The sequence below is a fragment of the Anomaloglossus baeobatrachus genome, chromosome 6, assembly GCF_048569485.1.
Source record: "Anomaloglossus baeobatrachus isolate aAnoBae1 chromosome 6, aAnoBae1.hap1, whole genome shotgun sequence".
Lineage (NCBI taxonomy): Eukaryota > Metazoa > Chordata > Amphibia > Anura > Aromobatidae > Anomaloglossus > Anomaloglossus baeobatrachus.
Window position 1 is genome coordinate 377,378,914 of NC_134358.1, and position 16,577 is coordinate 377,395,490.

General features: G+C 43.0%; 1 protein-coding gene across 3 annotated transcripts in view; it reads right to left on the reverse strand.

The window, feature by feature from the left end:
• GRB10 (growth factor receptor bound protein 10) overlaps nucleotides 1–16,577 on the reverse strand; it is a 148,746-nt gene that overhangs the window by 111,952 nt on the left and 20,217 nt on the right. For 2 of the 3 annotated variants that reach the window (XM_075315044.1, XM_075315042.1), the window contains 2 exons: nucleotides 2,570–2,705; nucleotides 54–95 (listed from right to left, as the gene is read on the reverse strand). In XM_075315044.1, the coding sequence (XP_075171159.1) occupies nucleotides 54–95; nucleotides 2,570–2,705 (178 nt within the window). The remainder of the gene's footprint in view (nucleotides 1–53; nucleotides 96–2,569; nucleotides 2,706–16,577) is intronic. The other variant, XM_075315043.1, reaches the window with a different exon arrangement.

Genomic DNA, 16,577 nt, shown 5'->3' on the forward strand with positions numbered 1-16,577 from the left:
TTTAAATAAAACCAAAAACTATACATGTTTGCCATCTACATAATGATACTAACCCGGAGATTCATTTCCAGGACGGTTTTATGGAAAAATGAATTCTGTAAAAGAAAAAAAAAAAAAAAAATTTGCAGAACGGAACTTTGTTACTTTGACAAAAATGGGGAAACACAAATTTGGCTGGCCTTACAGGTTAACACTACAAACAAGCAACAACTGAAGTTGGCTGTAGTAAAGACCGGCAAAGCCTCACATAGGAGGAAACCCAGCGTTTGGTGATTGCCATGGCTTCCAGACTTCAGCCAGTCATTGCCTGCATAGGATTCTCTACAAAATATTAAAAAAGTTAACTTTTTATTTATGGTAAATTTTTCCAATTACTTTTGAGACCCAGAAATGAGGAGGCTTTGTAGAAAAATGGTCGCAATCCCTAAACTTCACGCAGGATATTTTTGTTAAACCCCAATAATTAAACCTGAAAGTCTACACTTCTATTTTATCTCATTTGTTTCATAGATATATATAGATATCTATATCTCTCTCTATCTATGAAACAAATGAGATACAATAGAAGTACCGTATTTTTCGCTTTATAAGACGCACCTGATTGTAAGACGCACCCCCAAATTTGGTGAAGGAAAAGAGAATTATTTTTTTTTTAATGTTAAATGGGGTCCATCGTATAATGCCAGTGTCCCTCTAACAAATCATATAGGGTATATGTCCCTCATTGCCCCCATCCTAAAATTAGCCCCCTTAATCTGGATATGGCCCCCTTATATTGAATATAGCCCCCTTGTGATGGCACACGTTCCCCTGTGCTGCCTATGGTCCCCTATGGATTGCACAAGTCCCCCTGTGTTAGATATCGCCCCCATAGTGCTGCCCATGGCCCCTATATAGATCGCACAAGTCCCCCTGTGTTAGATATCGCCCCCATAGTGCTGCCCATGGCCCCTATATAGATCGCACAAGTCCCCCTGTGTTAGATATCGCCCCCATAGTGCTGCCCATGGCCCCTATATAGATCGCACAAGTCCCCCTATGTTAGATATCACCCCCATAATGCTGCCCATGGCCCCTATAGATCGCACAAGTCCCCCTGTGTTAGATATCGCCTCTATAGTGCTGCCCATGGCCCCTATAGATCGCACAAGTCCCCCTGTGTTAGGTATCGCCCCCAGGCTGCTGCCCATAGCAAAATAAAACACTCTTTCCTTACCTCCTCCAGCGGTTATCTCCCTCCTGTCTCCCTCCGTGCTTCTGTTCCTTACTTCCTGGTTCTCAGTGTGGTCATGTGATCGGCAGAGCAGACTGAGATCTCTGCCTGCCTGATCACAGTGGAAGCAGGGACACGGGGAGAAACGCTGGAGAGGGTAAGTAAAGCTTTTTTATTTTAGAATGAGCAGCAGCCTGGGGGCCAAATCTGACACAGGGGGGGCATGTGCCATCACAGGGGGGCGCAGGCTCATAATATGCTCCGCTCCCCCAGCCCCTCACTGCGGTACGATTTCAGCACCATTGGAGATGGACAGCGGCTGTGCATATTATATGAGCGGGAGCAGGAGATCAAAGGCTGCAGCCCGCAGCGTTCCCCTGCACTCCAGAGCTGCTGCCCCCACCTCCCCTGGACCCTGCAGTGTACATACATATACATTATATATAAATATCTAAATATTATATATTATATATATATATATATATTATATAATAAAAAAAGTAGAAGCATGCAGAGGCCAAATCAAAGATTCGGTCACTGTAAATATTTCTGGAAATGTTTGCTTTATCAAAGTATAAAAATGAACCTCTTCGAAAAACTCCAAAACATGCAACTTTAAGTCAACGCGATTAAACAAAAAATATTTAAGATCATTATTGGCACAAGCATACTTATCAGAAAAAATATGTTGCAGGTCATTTTAATTGCACAGTGAATGATATAAAAAAAAACCCCAAGAACAGACAGCTCTTTTCACCCACCCCAGGAATTTTTCCCAATTTTCAGTACATTATATGGCAAAGTGAAGGGTGTCATTAAAAACTACATTACGCCAGATCAGGACTTGTGTGACAGAAGAAAAAAAAAAAAAAAACTAAAACTAAAATGGTTACTGTCAAAGGTGTTAAAAACACATTTTCTTGTGATGGCGCAGATATGATCATAGATCTATAGTTATTCTTCCTTACAACCAAGGACTGTGCATGGAGATGCTCCGGCATCGAGGTGGGAGGACAAGGCTACTGATCTATACATTGATGTCTTATGGGCAAATACTGCATTTAAATCTTTAATTCAACACAAAAAAAAAAAAAACACAAAAAAAACACAAAAAAAACACAAAAACCACCACAATAGCTTGTCTAGGATTTTTTTTTTTTTTTAACCCCTTACAGACCGATGACGCACTGGTATGTCAGGTCGGCTGCTTGCCACATTGTTCCCAGAAGGTTTAAATCAGCCAGAAATCAGTGCTGCAAATATTGTGGCTGGTGTAATTTCGAAGCCAAGTCTACAATGTGTTATTAAAAGCATTTGAGAGTTTCATTTTTTACACGCAGCAGGTATAATACTTACAGTTTTGTTGGCAGGCTGATTTTGAGGTAAGGATCCTGTTGCAAGTACTGGGGAGCTTGCAGGTGTACAAAGCTCTGGAAACGGATTTGGAATAGCTGGTAAAGATGATGTGCGCAGTTGTTCCTCTTGAAGTCGCCTACAAAAGTTAAAATTGGCAGATTTTTAATAAAGGCTATTTTAGTAGACTTCCTTCAGAAATTTTTAATGCAGTTCTAAATTTGAGAGTAGTCATAGTAAACCAGAAGTTACATCAAACGAGAATAATTAAACTACGTTATCTTGTTTTATCAAAAGTCTAACTTAGAGTAAACTTTAGAGTGGTAGTGGTTGGGGGTTGTACTGCCAGGCACTACGTTTTCTAGTCCTTTAGTATTGCCCTCCTGCTGATAGGACAGTGATGTTATATAAACTACGTTGGGCACACCAGTAAAGCCCCTGTCACATTTAACAACTTACCAGCAATCCCGAAAACAATGCGACCTGATAAGGATTGCTGTTAAGTCGCTGGGAGGTCACTGGTGAGATGTCACACAGTCAGACCTTACCAACTCTGACACCAAAAGGTTTAAATAGAGAAATGGATTGGCCATGAACATAAATATATCTTTACCCGAGTCCATAGTATAGTCCTAAGTACAACCTAACTATATTTTGATATTCTTTCCACAAAACCTAAGAAATATCAACTGCACCTTTTCCTCTTCCATCGTGCACCCACTGGTAGTTGGTAATGTATAAATCGACACCCTCTATATAGTCTAATCGATATAGTCATGTTCCTGTCTAGCATATTGGGACCCTGAGGCTATGTGCGCACGTTGCGCAAATACATGCAGTTACGGTGCGCTTAGCGCAGCGTAACTGCATGCATCCTGCGTCCCCTGCACAGTCTATGGAGATTGTGCAGGGGCCGTGCGCACGTGGCGTTTTAGAGCGCAGCGCTTCGGCTATTGCCGAAGCGCTGCGTTCTAAGAAGTGACATGTCACTTCTTCCGTGCGCTTTGCCGGCAGCTCCTGCTCTGTCTATGGCAGGAGCTGCAGGCAGAGCGCATGGGATCGGCTTCGCTACGGACATTTCTGCAGCGATTTAAAGCGCACATGTGCTCTTCAGATCGCTGCAGAAATTTCTGCAGTGAACTGTACGCAACGTGCGCACATAGCCTCACTGTGCTTTCATTAACCAAAATTTTTTCTAGGTCATATCCTCTTATAAATATTAAAGTCACATAAGACTAACTAGATGTTGTAATGTATTAACAATGAGGGTATGTGTTCTACCACTTATGCTCTATTCTCATGTATATAACCATATGCCTATACAGGTACTATATCTACTCTACATTACTATTATATATTCTCCTAAAGAAATGTTTCTAATCTTGCTATGTATCTCCTAGAACCCCTTATGTACGTCTCCTATTGCTTCCCTGAGTCTATCTGACCGCTCTACCACTCGCTATATTACAGCAACACAGGCAACCATCCACAACCACAATGTACGTCTTCCCAATACTGTTTTTTGCCGAAGTATGGAGAATCACCCACTGCGCATGCGCGGGCGCCTCTATCACACACTGAACGGTACCATACATTCCCTAAGACAAGCGCAGATAGCTACTGCGCATGCGTCTTACGTTACTTCCGGGTTGCAGTGCTAAATAGCCTGCAAACCGGGTGACAGCGCATTTAGCCACAGTCTGGGAAGACGGCCGATCAGGTATGTGACAAACTATATCCTCCCTGCACACTATCCCTCTGCTTACACCTTTTGTAACCATATCCTACCTCCTTCTATCCTAGAGGAATTCACTATCCACTGCTATGTACTTATACTGAATAAAGAATGTACAGGTAATATGTAGTACTCCATGAGAGTTTATCCTTAACTTCACATGAATTCTACCTACTGTAACTGTGACTCATTATTTCAGAAGATCGCAAGCTCCACAGTGGTGTTTATAACCTTTTACAACACGTGACTCTAGGTGTACACCACAGTCCCAAGGTAACAACACTATGTGACAGTGGGGAGAGATATATACAGACATTATTCTCAGATCACCTGATCACTTACCTTTAACTCCTAAGGGTCTGCAAGCCATAAAACTACTTTTGGTGTTCACAAGCAAGGACACAGTAGGAGTCCATGAGAACACTAAGGCTATGTGCGCACAGTGCGTTTTTCGCGGCGTTTTTCGGATGCGTTTTTGGCCTCAAAACTGCAGGACTTTGCTTCCCCAGCAAAGTCTATGAGTTTATTTTTGATGTCCGCACACAGTTTTTTTTACCTGCGTTTTTGAGTTAAAAAAAAAAAAATGGACATGACAGTTCTTTCCTGCGTTTTTCTGCGTTTTCCGCCCATGCAATGCATTTGAAAAACGCAGCAAAACGCAGAGATCAAAAACGCAGCAAAACGCAGCCAAAAACGCACCAAATCGCGGCAAAAACGCATGCGTTTTTTGATGCGTTTTTTCGACGCAGGTGCGTTTTTGTGCGTTTTTAGCGGCCAAAAACACACAAAAACGCAGCGTCAAAAAGACGCAGTGTGCGAACCTAGCCTTACAAGGTATTTTACTCTATGCCATCCAGAATCTTATCACATAGTCATAAGCCACCTAGGGTCATCCCCATCCCTCTTTTATTTGTAGAACTCATATTTTATGATTATCCTTGATGATACAACCTGCATGGACTTCTATACTACCCCGGCACCTGCAGAATTGACCATACTCACATTCAAGGTATCATTGACATACATTTAAACTATGTGAATACTCAGTGACAGAATTCCCTATATCTCTAACCTTAGACTCAATTCTATTAAGGGACCACAAGTAGAAAAATTCATGGTAACCCGTGTAAAAAAGCCCCAAATTACTGGCTTTGAGAAATTTTACATAAACACTAACAAGGTAAAAATACTTTCATAGCGCTGTACTATAAATGTACATACAGACACTACTTCTTACTTATACTCCTTTCCCATAGGACTTGTCCACTGTGACTATCAATAAAAGAGAAAATAATTTAAGTGGTGTTCCTCTAGAACAAACCCCCCCCCCCTCTTTCTCTGCACGTACAGAACCTGAGAAATCACCTTTCACCACCTGAGGTATGTTATATCCTACATGCATGCCATACTGTTGCTGTTCTCAAATTTCTTCTGTGAGACTATCTCCATGACAAACTGCTGATATGTGTTACTGTCTTTCACATATGTTCAATGCCGACATGAAACCTAAATCCTTTATATGTATGTTTTCTGTATATATGTTGATATTGTATCAATGTAAAATATTGATTATTGTTTATCTTCACCTCTCTCTAGTGTAAATTGGCGTGAAGAAGGCCTACATTTGGGCCGAAACGTCCCCTTTCACTCAGTTTGTCTACTAATAAAATATAAAAATAATTTTGGCAAAAAAACGAATCTGTTGATATTTTTTCCTTGCCTATTTCTATGAGAGTGCAGTGTCTTGTATATGCTGTAGTCTGGACCTCGGTCCCCTCACTAGCACCTCAATCCCCCTTACTCTGGCAGAGTGCACACCATATACTCTAAACTGATGAGTAGCAGAGCTGTCGTATTAGTAGTGTCGCGGGCGGGGAGGAGGGTGTCAGCACACCGCGCTCACCCCTTCTGCTCGGGTCCGGCAGCTGCTCCTGGTGGCTCGAGCTGTGGGCCGGATCCCGGGGTTTCTCGAGCGACACTCCTCGCCCGTGAGTGAAAGGGGGTGTTTGTTGGGTGTGGGGATTGTTATAGTTCGTGACGCCACCCACGGTTGTGGTGATTGCACCACCGCTGCTCAGTATGGGGGTCCCGGGGATGGTGATGCGGAGCAGCCAGGTGTTGTGTTGCCCCTCCGTGGGTAGGGGTTGGTGATCCCGGGGCCCGGTGATGAGATGTAAAGTGTAGGGCCTGGAGGGCGCAGGGACGCGGGGGCAGCGCTGTGCCTTGCGGCACTATGGTACTCACTCAGCCTGACACACGGACACAGTTTGTACGGTAAACCAACGGCTGGTAGGGCGGTCCCACAGACGGCTGCACCTGCACTCCCGGTAGGTGACGGTGATGTCCCTCTTCCTTGCACCTGTGTTGACTGATGGTAGCGGTGGATTCCCTCCGGTTACCCGCTCCCCGACTGCAATCTGGGCCGGAGGAGCTCTACACTTTGCCCGCAGGCGCTGGCCCTGAGAAACTGGTGCCGTGGCGGTGGCGGTGTCTCTCCAATACGGGTTGGGCTGTTGCCTTCAATCGGGACTTGGTTGTTGGGGGATCTGCGTCCCAGTCACTGACGGATTTGGCAAATCTGGCGACTCCTAGCCTTGCCGGGGTCCGAGAGGCCCCTGCCCTGGTGCTGACTGTCCTTCGGAACACTGCTCCAGACCACCGGGCACACAGCCAACGGGGTCCTTCCAGGAACTTCCAAACGGTCCCCCTCCAGACAGTCACCGCCGTTGCTGACCTTGCTGTTCTGGCCCTCACAAAGCTGGACCCTTCAGGCTTCTTTCTCCTCTGTCACTTCTCCTGCTTTCCTCCTTTTCCACTTCTCTACTTTCACTTTCACTTAGCTGTTGTTTACTCTCTCACTTAGCTCCTCACACTTGCCCTCCCTGGGCTAATCTGCCTGGTTACTTCCTGCCTCCAGTGTTGTGAGCTCCTCGGTGGGCGGAGCCAACTGCCTGGCCCACCCCCTGGTGTGCATCATCAACCTCTGGAGGAAGGCAACAAGGATTTGTGGTTAGCTGTGATGTGCCTACCTGGAGTGTGGGGTGTGGTGGTGTTGTGACCTGTGTCCCCTGGCTTGCCCAGGGCGACACATTAGAACCATAAGGGCTCTCTCACACAAGTGTTTAAATCCGATGAGTTCAATCCGCACCATCACTCCAGAATCGTATGGATACAGGGAAGGGAGGGGGGGGGGGGGAAATCAGATGCCATAAAGAGCTACAGTATATTCCACTTATGGATGTTACAATTCTGCAACATAGGAAACTGGAAATGCTTCTGAAAAATGATTAATACCATGTTTTCCCAAAAAGAAGACCGGGCCTTATATTTTTTCCTCAGAGAGATGGGCTAGGACTTTTCAGGGGACGAACAATCCACATTTTCTTTTTCTTGGCCGCGTCACATAATATATAAAATGTTGAGGCATGAAAAAGTAAAAATGAAAAAAAGTTCTTCAAAGAGTAAAAAAAAAAAAAAAAAAAAATAATAAGAGTTTGCTGTGCAATTTCTCCGGAGTTCACTAATACCCCATATGCGGTGGAAAACATTTTAGATGTAAGGCATGGCTCAGAATTAAAGGAGCACTAGTTGAATTTAGCAAAGCCATTTCTCCTGGAATAGATTGTGGATGCCATGTCACATTTGAAAAGCCCCGGACATGCCAAAATAGCAGAAACCCCCATACAGCGGTGTGAAAAAAAAGTGTTTGCCCATTCCCGATTATTGCATGTTGGTCAATTAAAGGTTTCAGATCAAACAAATGTAAATATTGGACAAAGATAACACAAAATACAGTTTATAAATGAAGGTCTTTTTCCCTTTATTAAAGAAATCCAAACCTATAGGACCCTGTGTGAAAAAGGGATTCCCTAAGGACCCCTAAACTAACTGGTTGTGCCACACTTCGCAGCAACAAGTGCAATCAAGCATTTGCAATAACTGGCAATGAGTCTTTTGCAACGTTCTTGAAGAATTTCGTCCAAGTCATCTGTGCAGAATTGTAATTCAGCCATCTTAATTTGACTAGGCCTCTCCAAAGTCTTAATTTAGTTTTCTTCACCCATTCAGAGGAGGACTCGCTGGTGTTTTGGTCATTGTCCTGCTGCATAACCCAAGTGCGCTTCAGCTGGAGGCCACAAACAAATGGCTAAATATTCTCCTTCAGGATTTTTATTTGGTAGACAGCAGAATTCATGGTTCCATTTACCACAGCAAGTCTTCCAGGTCCTGAAGGAGCAAAACAGCCCCAGACAATTACAATACCACCACCATATTTTACAGTTGGTATGATGTTCCTTTTGTGAAATGCTGTGTTACTTCTACGCCAGATGTAATGGGACATACACCTTCCAAAAAGTTCAACTTTTGTCTCATCAGCCACACACAGTATTCTCCCAAAAGTCTTTGAGATCATGAAGAAGTTTTCTGGCAAAACAAACTTTTTTTGTTCTTTTTGCTGTGGTTTTGCAGTGGTTTGTGTCTTGGAACTCCATCATGCAGGCAATTTTTGACCAGCCTCTTTCTTCAGGTGGAGTCATAATCACTGACCTTAAATAAGGCAAGTGAGGCCTGCAGTTCTTTGGATACTGTTGTAGGGTTTTTTTTACCTCTAATTTATGCTGCGCTCTTGGGGTAATTTTGTTGGGCTGGCCACTTCAGGGAAGGTTCACCACTGTTCCATGTTTTCACAATTTGTGGATAATGTCTCTCACTGTGGTTCACTGTAGTCCCAAAGCTTTCAAAATGGTTGTATTGTCTTTTCCCAGACTTAAAGTAGTTGAGAACTGTTTCTCATTTGTTCCTGAATTTCTTTGCATCACAGCATGAGGTCTAGATTTTGAGGATCTTTTGTTCTACTTCACTTTATCAGGCAGGTCCCATTTAAGGGATTTCTTGATGGAGAACAGGTATGGCAGTAATCACCCCTGGGTGTGGCTAGGGAAATTGATTTTGGCTTTTTAAAGATGTGAAAAACCACAGTTAAAAAATGTATGCTTTATGGGTAGGTGGGGGCAATCACTTTCACACAGTGTCCTGTAGGTGTGGATTTTTTTCCCTTAATATCATTTTTAAACTTAAATTTTGTGTTTAATTGTGTTATCGCTAATATTTAAATTTGGTGATCTGAAACATATTTAAATGTGACATACATGCAAAAGAATAAGAAACCAGGAAAGGGCAAACCCTTTCACACCACTAAACCACATTTTGGAAACTAGACCTTTCAAATGTATCTAGGGGTACAGTGAACATTTGTAACCCTCAGAAGATTAACAGAATTGTATAACACTGGAATAAGTAAGCAAGAGAAAAATAAATTGTTCTTCAATGCAGTCTTGATTTTACCTACAGTTTTTAACTTTTCAAAAGGGTAACAGGATAAAACCGAATAGTTTATGTAATTTCTCCAGAGTACGGTAACATTGCATATGTTGTCGAAAAATACTTTTGGGGCACAGTGCAAAGCTCAGAAGGGAAGGCACGCCATATTTGATTGCAGATTTTGCTGGAATGGTTTGTGGGTGCCATGTCACTTTGGGAGAGCCCCTGAGGTAGCAGAACACCCCCATAAATTAATCCATTATACAAACTACATCAATAACATTATCTAGGGGTGCAACTATCATAATGATAGCACAGGGTGTCTCAGAATTTTATACCGCTGGATGAAGAAAAAAAAAAAAAAAAACAAATAAAAAACGACATTTTTAATACAAATCTGTTTTAATCTCAGATTTTAAATTTTTACACAGGGTAATGGGTAAGAATGAAGCCAAAATGTGTTACAACATCTGCTGAACATTGCAACAATAACACGCAACAGTACCGTACTGCTTAGCCACACAGCGAGACTTGCAAGGGAAGGAGCACCAACTGAATCTTGTAGCATGGATTTTCCTAGAATAGTTTGCAGACTCCATATACAGAGCCCTTAAGATGGCAAAACACCAGAATATCCCCTAGTGACTCCATTTTGGAAATTACACCCACTACAAATTTATCATCAGGCATAGGGACAATTTTGACTCCATGGGAGTTTTCCAGATCCAAACAGCAATTGCTGTTAGCAAGTGAAAATTGCAAATCTAACATTGTAGCGCCCAGCTTGTGCTTCTCGAGCTACACCAAACATACAGGCTCTCAGTGCTACAGAAATGCCAAACATGCAGACACTAACGTCAATTAGGCACACAGTAGGGCTCAGAAGGGAGGTGGGCATTTGGAAGCACAGATTTTGCTGGCTTTTTTTTTTTTTTTTTTTTTTTATTATTGGAAGTGCTTTTCCATGGTAGCTAGTAGACCCAGAGGTCGTTAATTGATCTCCAGTTGCCATGACAACAATCAGCAGCCTGTACTTACATCACATGGAAGAGGGAGCCCATTCCCTCTCCTAACCTCCTAAATGCTGCAATCACTTTTGAGCGAGACATTTAGGGGGTTAAATAGCCAGGGGTAGTGCTGGCACCGTGCCTGGCTTTTACTTAGGCCAAGCACCTGCCAGCGATTGTGTGGACACAACTTATGTGCCTGCATTATTGCTATGATGTAATTTTGCGTTAACCTCTTCCTGATCATGATGCACAGTTATGTCAAATGTCGTCAAGGGGTTATACACGGACATGTGAAGGAGGCTAAAGGTTTTGAACCTGTTCAGGATACATTTCTGCTGTATCAGCCACAATTTGTTTGCACTAACTATATAACCCCTTATATGCTGCTGTCAAGTGACTACAGCATCTAAATAGTTAACCGAGCATGAGGGCTCCCTCCTTAATCCCAATGGCAGTCTGAGATCAGGATTGCGTGTTCCTAATGACTGCCATGGCAATTCACAGCCAAATAACAGGCAGAGAGTGTTCGCTATAGTGGCCTTTTCTAAAGTTAGCATCATTTAGGTGTTAATTTTTTTCCGTTCCCGTCATGGCACTTTATATTATTTCTTGAAAAGCAGCAGTAGATTAAGATACCTGATGGCAGTTTTGAATAGGTTGAGGGGTCTCATTTTTAAAACTGCATCATATTTGAAGGGGGGGGCATGTCTTAATATATAGGTGTCCGAAAATCACTTTAAATACTGAAGTTATATATTCCACATGAAATGCATTTTATGCTTATTTGTGAATTGTTACCCATTCTATGTATTTCTCTACTGATCCTAATTTCAACACCAACACTTAATTATTGTCCAGCCCTTAGTCTTGTTATATACAGCTTTATCTCAATCTCAAAATATATATTTTTTAATTTATAGTATATCACAAAAGTACATCTCATTTTAAACTAAAATTTTATCGTTTCATGGGACAACACTGAACATAATTCAAGCTATATACTGGCTACTTTACATTGTATAAAAAAAAAAAGTCAATAGTAAATGTGGTGCCCTCTAAATAATTTAAACAGCCATTAATGTCTATGCCGCTGACAAACAAAAGTGATTACACCCCTAAATGATAATTACCAAATTGTACCCAATTGGAATTTTTTTCCTCCCTGGTGTCATGGGACTGTTACAAGGTGTCAGGTGTGACTGGGGAGCAGGTGTTACATTTGGTGTCATCACTCAGACACCTTCTCATACTGCACAGTGGAGGTTCAATATGACTCCTTATGACCAATAATTCCGAGGTTCTGAGAAAAAAAAAAAATAATTGTTTCTCTACATAAAGATGGCCTAGCCTATAAGAAGACTCTGAAGCTAAGCAGCAGCACGGTGGCTATACAGCGGTTTAACATGACCAGTTCCACTCAGAACAGGTCTCGCCACGGTCAACCAAAGAAACTAAGTGCTCAGCGTCATATCCAGAGGTTGGCTTCTTCAAACAGACATATAAGCGCTGCAAAAAATTGCTGCAGATGTTAAAGGGATGGGGGGGGGGAGGTCAGCCTACCAGTGCTCAGACCATACAAGGCACACTATCAAATTGGTCTGCATGGGTGTCATCCCAGAAGGAAGCCTCTTAAGATTATGCACAAGAAAGCCCGCAAACAGTTTGCTGGAAACAAAACAGACTAAGGATATGGATTACTGGAACCATGTACTGTGGGCTGATGAGATCAGACAAACTAATTTGGTTCAGAGGATGTCAAGTGTGAGGCCGGAACCAGTTGAGGAGTACAAAGACAAGTGTGTCAAGCACTGTGGAGTGAGTGTCATGGTTTGGGGCTGCCAGCTGTGGGGAACTAGAGGTCATTGAGGGAACCATGAGCGCAAACAGGTACTGTGACAAACTGAAGTAGCGCATGATCTCTTTGCTTTGGAAACTGGGCCGCAGGGCAGTATTCCAACAAGATAAACGACCCTAAACACCTCCAAGATGACCACTGCATTGCTAAATAAACTGAAGTTAAAGGTGATGGACTGGCCAAGAATGTCTCCAGACATTAAACCTTAGAGTATCTTTGGGGCATCCTCAAACGGAAGGTGGAGGAGTGCAAGATCTTCAACTTTCTCCAGCTCCATGATGTCGTCATGGAAGAGGATTCCAGGGGCTCCTGTGACGATCTAGCGAACTCCATGCCCAGGCGTTCAGTCAATGTTTGAAAATAATGGTTGCCACAGAAAATGTTGACACTTTGGGCATAATTTTGCCATTTTCACTTACGGGTGTACTCACTTTTGTAGCCAGCGGTTCAGATATTAATAGCGGTGTGTTGCGTTTAGAGGGCACAACATTTACACTGTTCTACAAGCTGTACACTGACAACTTTACATTGTATCAAGAGGTCATATCTTAAGCGTTGTTCCATGAAAACAAAATATTTACAAAAATGTAAGGAGTGTACTCACTTTTGTGATATACTGTAGGAATTGTTCTGGTCTGATTTTCATGACTTGAGCCTTATGACTCAGGACATTCATTGATATATGGTTGAAGTGTGGTCCCCTTACTTCAGTGTAAATCTGGTTAAAGTTTTATTTTCCAAATTTATATAATAAAAAGAGGTCTGCTCTTCTTTCGGATTACTACATTATAACGAACAATGGGAGACACCCACTACTGGGTGCCTACACAAAAAGTTGAAAGCAACATGAGTGGGGGAGGGGAGTGTGGAGGACTTTGAAAAAGCCTATTCTCACAAACTCCCAACAGGGATAAAGGATACCAGTTATGTAATGAAGGTCCCACCCTGGCTCACAGGCCTACCGGTATGATGTGTAGCTCTTAGCTGTGCCAGCTTGATGCATTAGCATAAGGGTTAGCAAACGCTATGACAAGCAGGTCTCCAGATGGTGACTTTTCTGAGTAGCCCAACACTGGAGAGAAGATTACCATCTTTATGTACTTTCTGAAGGGGATAAATATGTAGATATATGGCAGTATCATTCTAGGTGCTTGAAGCAACTGTTGAAAGCTCAGCTGTCCCAACGCTCCTGTTCTCTACGAGAGTGATGCTGCTAGAAATATCTGGAGGTGCCTTATTTCTTAACAAGGATATGCAGTGTGAAATCAGCCATGATGGAACTACACTTTCTGTGGCAAACTCAGTTAATGGAAAAGCGGTTGGGCAGATTTTTTTTAAATTCGCATGAAAGTTCTACAGCGAGTGTCCTGCACCAATTGGCAGAACAGGGAATATTTAGCAAATCAGCAAGCCATCAACAATCCTGTGGATGGGAGAAAAAAGTGTTTGTCCAAAGGGGGAAGGAGGGGGGACCAAACATTAAATAAAAAGTTACATTTGGCTGGCCTACTGGAGTATTGATTACAGGTAGAGAATTATTCTCCATGCTTTCTCAGAGTCACCGTGTGATGCAGGAAGCAATTCCAGCCACTGCTCACCATTCAGTGAGCTTATAGGCATCACTCCTTTGCACTCTGACATGGTGTTTGCACAGAGCTGACTGTGCTGGGCAGCAATTACAGCATGTTATTGTATGAGAACTGACTCCCTGCATCACCCAGATAACGCAGAGCAGGAAAACAAACGTAAAAGAGGTTGTCCGACCTTAAGCTGTGGGATGACAGACTAGCCTTCCATTGTGTGCTGTGAGGATTCTCCAATGACTGGAGCAGTGGGTGCATGACTTGAGTATGTGATTTGCATACATGCAGTCATGTGTGGACTAGACTGTATCCGGCCAAGCTCAATGGAAGTGTATTAAGTAAAGCCAGATGCGGTCTAAACGAAATGTGGCCTGAAGTATTTAAATCACAGACTTTGGGTCATATGACCGCCCTTACCCGGCAGCGGAGAATTCTCAACATACAGTGTGTCCGCGCAATGTGAAGATTCACAAGCCTCCCCTTTCCTTTCTCCTCCAAGAAACCACAATAAAACCTGAAGTGAAATCCATTATTAGTAGTGATGGGCAATCTCTCAGATATCCAGGATCGGCAGGACTCATCGAACTTATATTATAAACAAAAACAAATACAAACTGGTCCAGCCCGGAATGTATACCGGCTATCTGGCTGGACGCCTGTCCCCATATAAAAAAGTCTATGGGGACCAGAATCCAGCAATTAAAAATGGCTGTAGAAGGGATTGGAGCAGGTGCGCTATACTAACCGATGCTACAGCGCAGCTGTAACTGCTCCCGTGGCCGCCCATTCACTTCCGAGGCCGTTCATTAAGCTCATGCATATGCATGGCTTCCCCCGTCCACCAGCATCAAAATTGGTTGCAGTCAGACACCCCTACCCTGACTGTCAGCTGACTGCTTCCAATCACAGATGCTATGTGGATCTACCATTGTATAAAAAAAAAAAATAAAAAAAAATATATGGGGTAGGGTCTCATATTATGACACCCAGCACAGAAAGCATACAGCTACAGGCTGCAGCCCCTAGTCAGGAACTTAAAATAAGAGGAACCGTATGCAGTTGTGTTTTTTTTATTAAATCCATGACCTGCCGTCCCCGTCTCCCCCCCCCCCCCCCAATTTTGATACCCAGCCATGCTAAAAGCCAGACAGCTGTGGGGGACCCATGGTTATTGGTAGCACCCCAGCCTAGAAATACATGCCTGCAGCCGCCCAGGATTGTCACATCCATTAGATGAGACAATTCCAGCACTTCACCTGGCTGTTCCCGATTGCCCTGGTCCGGTGGGAAATCGGGGTAATGAGGGGTTATTCACAACTTACAGCTCCCACTAAGCCCTAGATTAGTAATGGGCAGGGTCTATGAAACCCTCCTCCCATTACCAATCTGTAAGAGAAAAGTAAATAAACCCCAAAAAATCCTTCATTTGAAATAGAAGAAAAAAAAAAAAATCCTTTCACTACTTTGACCACCATCTGCAGGTCAGATGTAATCCATACAGGGTCCCACAACGATTCCAGCTCTGCTAAATTACTGAAGGCACAGCACACAATCAAAAAACATAGAACAGGCAGAGACTGAGTCGTGATGAGCGGTGAGGTCGCTCAGGTTAGTTGCGGTCACAGCTGGAACTTTCCACGATCCTCCACCTGTGATCGCAGGTAACCTGACTCCAGGTGACCTCAATCAACTTTCACTGAATTCACAGACCTGCATCTCCTGGCAAAAAACCCGTAGTTTTCTACAAAGATGCAGATTTGGTGCTGAAACTTTTACACCATATTCCTGCACCCAATCTACACCTCCTGGCAAAAAACAAAAAAAAAACCAAAAAAAAACGCATCATACCGCATGCAGTAGTGATGCGTTTTTATTTACAAGGTGTAGATAAAGTGCAGGAATATGGTGTAAAAATTTCAGCATCAAATCTGCAGCTCTTCGCAAAAAGCCCCACAGTTTTCTGCCAGGAAATTCAGGTCTGAACTCAGTGAGTTAATTGAGGTCACCTGGGATCAGGCTACCTGCGATCACAGGTGGAAGACCGTGGGAAGTTTCAGCTCTGACTTCAATTAAGCTAAGGGACGTCACCGCTCACTGCAGCTCAGTCTGTCTATAACTCACAGCGAGCAGTCCTGTCCTATGGCACTCGCTGTGATCTTCAGATGTGGCAGAGTTGGAATTATCATGAGACCTTATGTTTTATGTCAGACCTGCAGGGGTGTTTTTGGGTTAATAAAGTGGTGAAAGAGGGTGTTTTTTGTTTCAAATACAGAATTTTTCGGTTTTTTTTGTTTACTTTTTTTATTTTACTTTTAATTTACTTCCAGATTAGTAATTGGGGGAGTGTCTCAGACCCTCCCCATTACTAATCCAGGGCTTAGTGGCAGCTGTGAGCTGTGATTAACCCCTCATTACTACGACTGCTACTGCACTAGCGCAATATAGAAAAGCTGGTTAAAGTGCTGGGACCGCACGTATTTTAAAAAAATTGAATAATGGAAAAAAC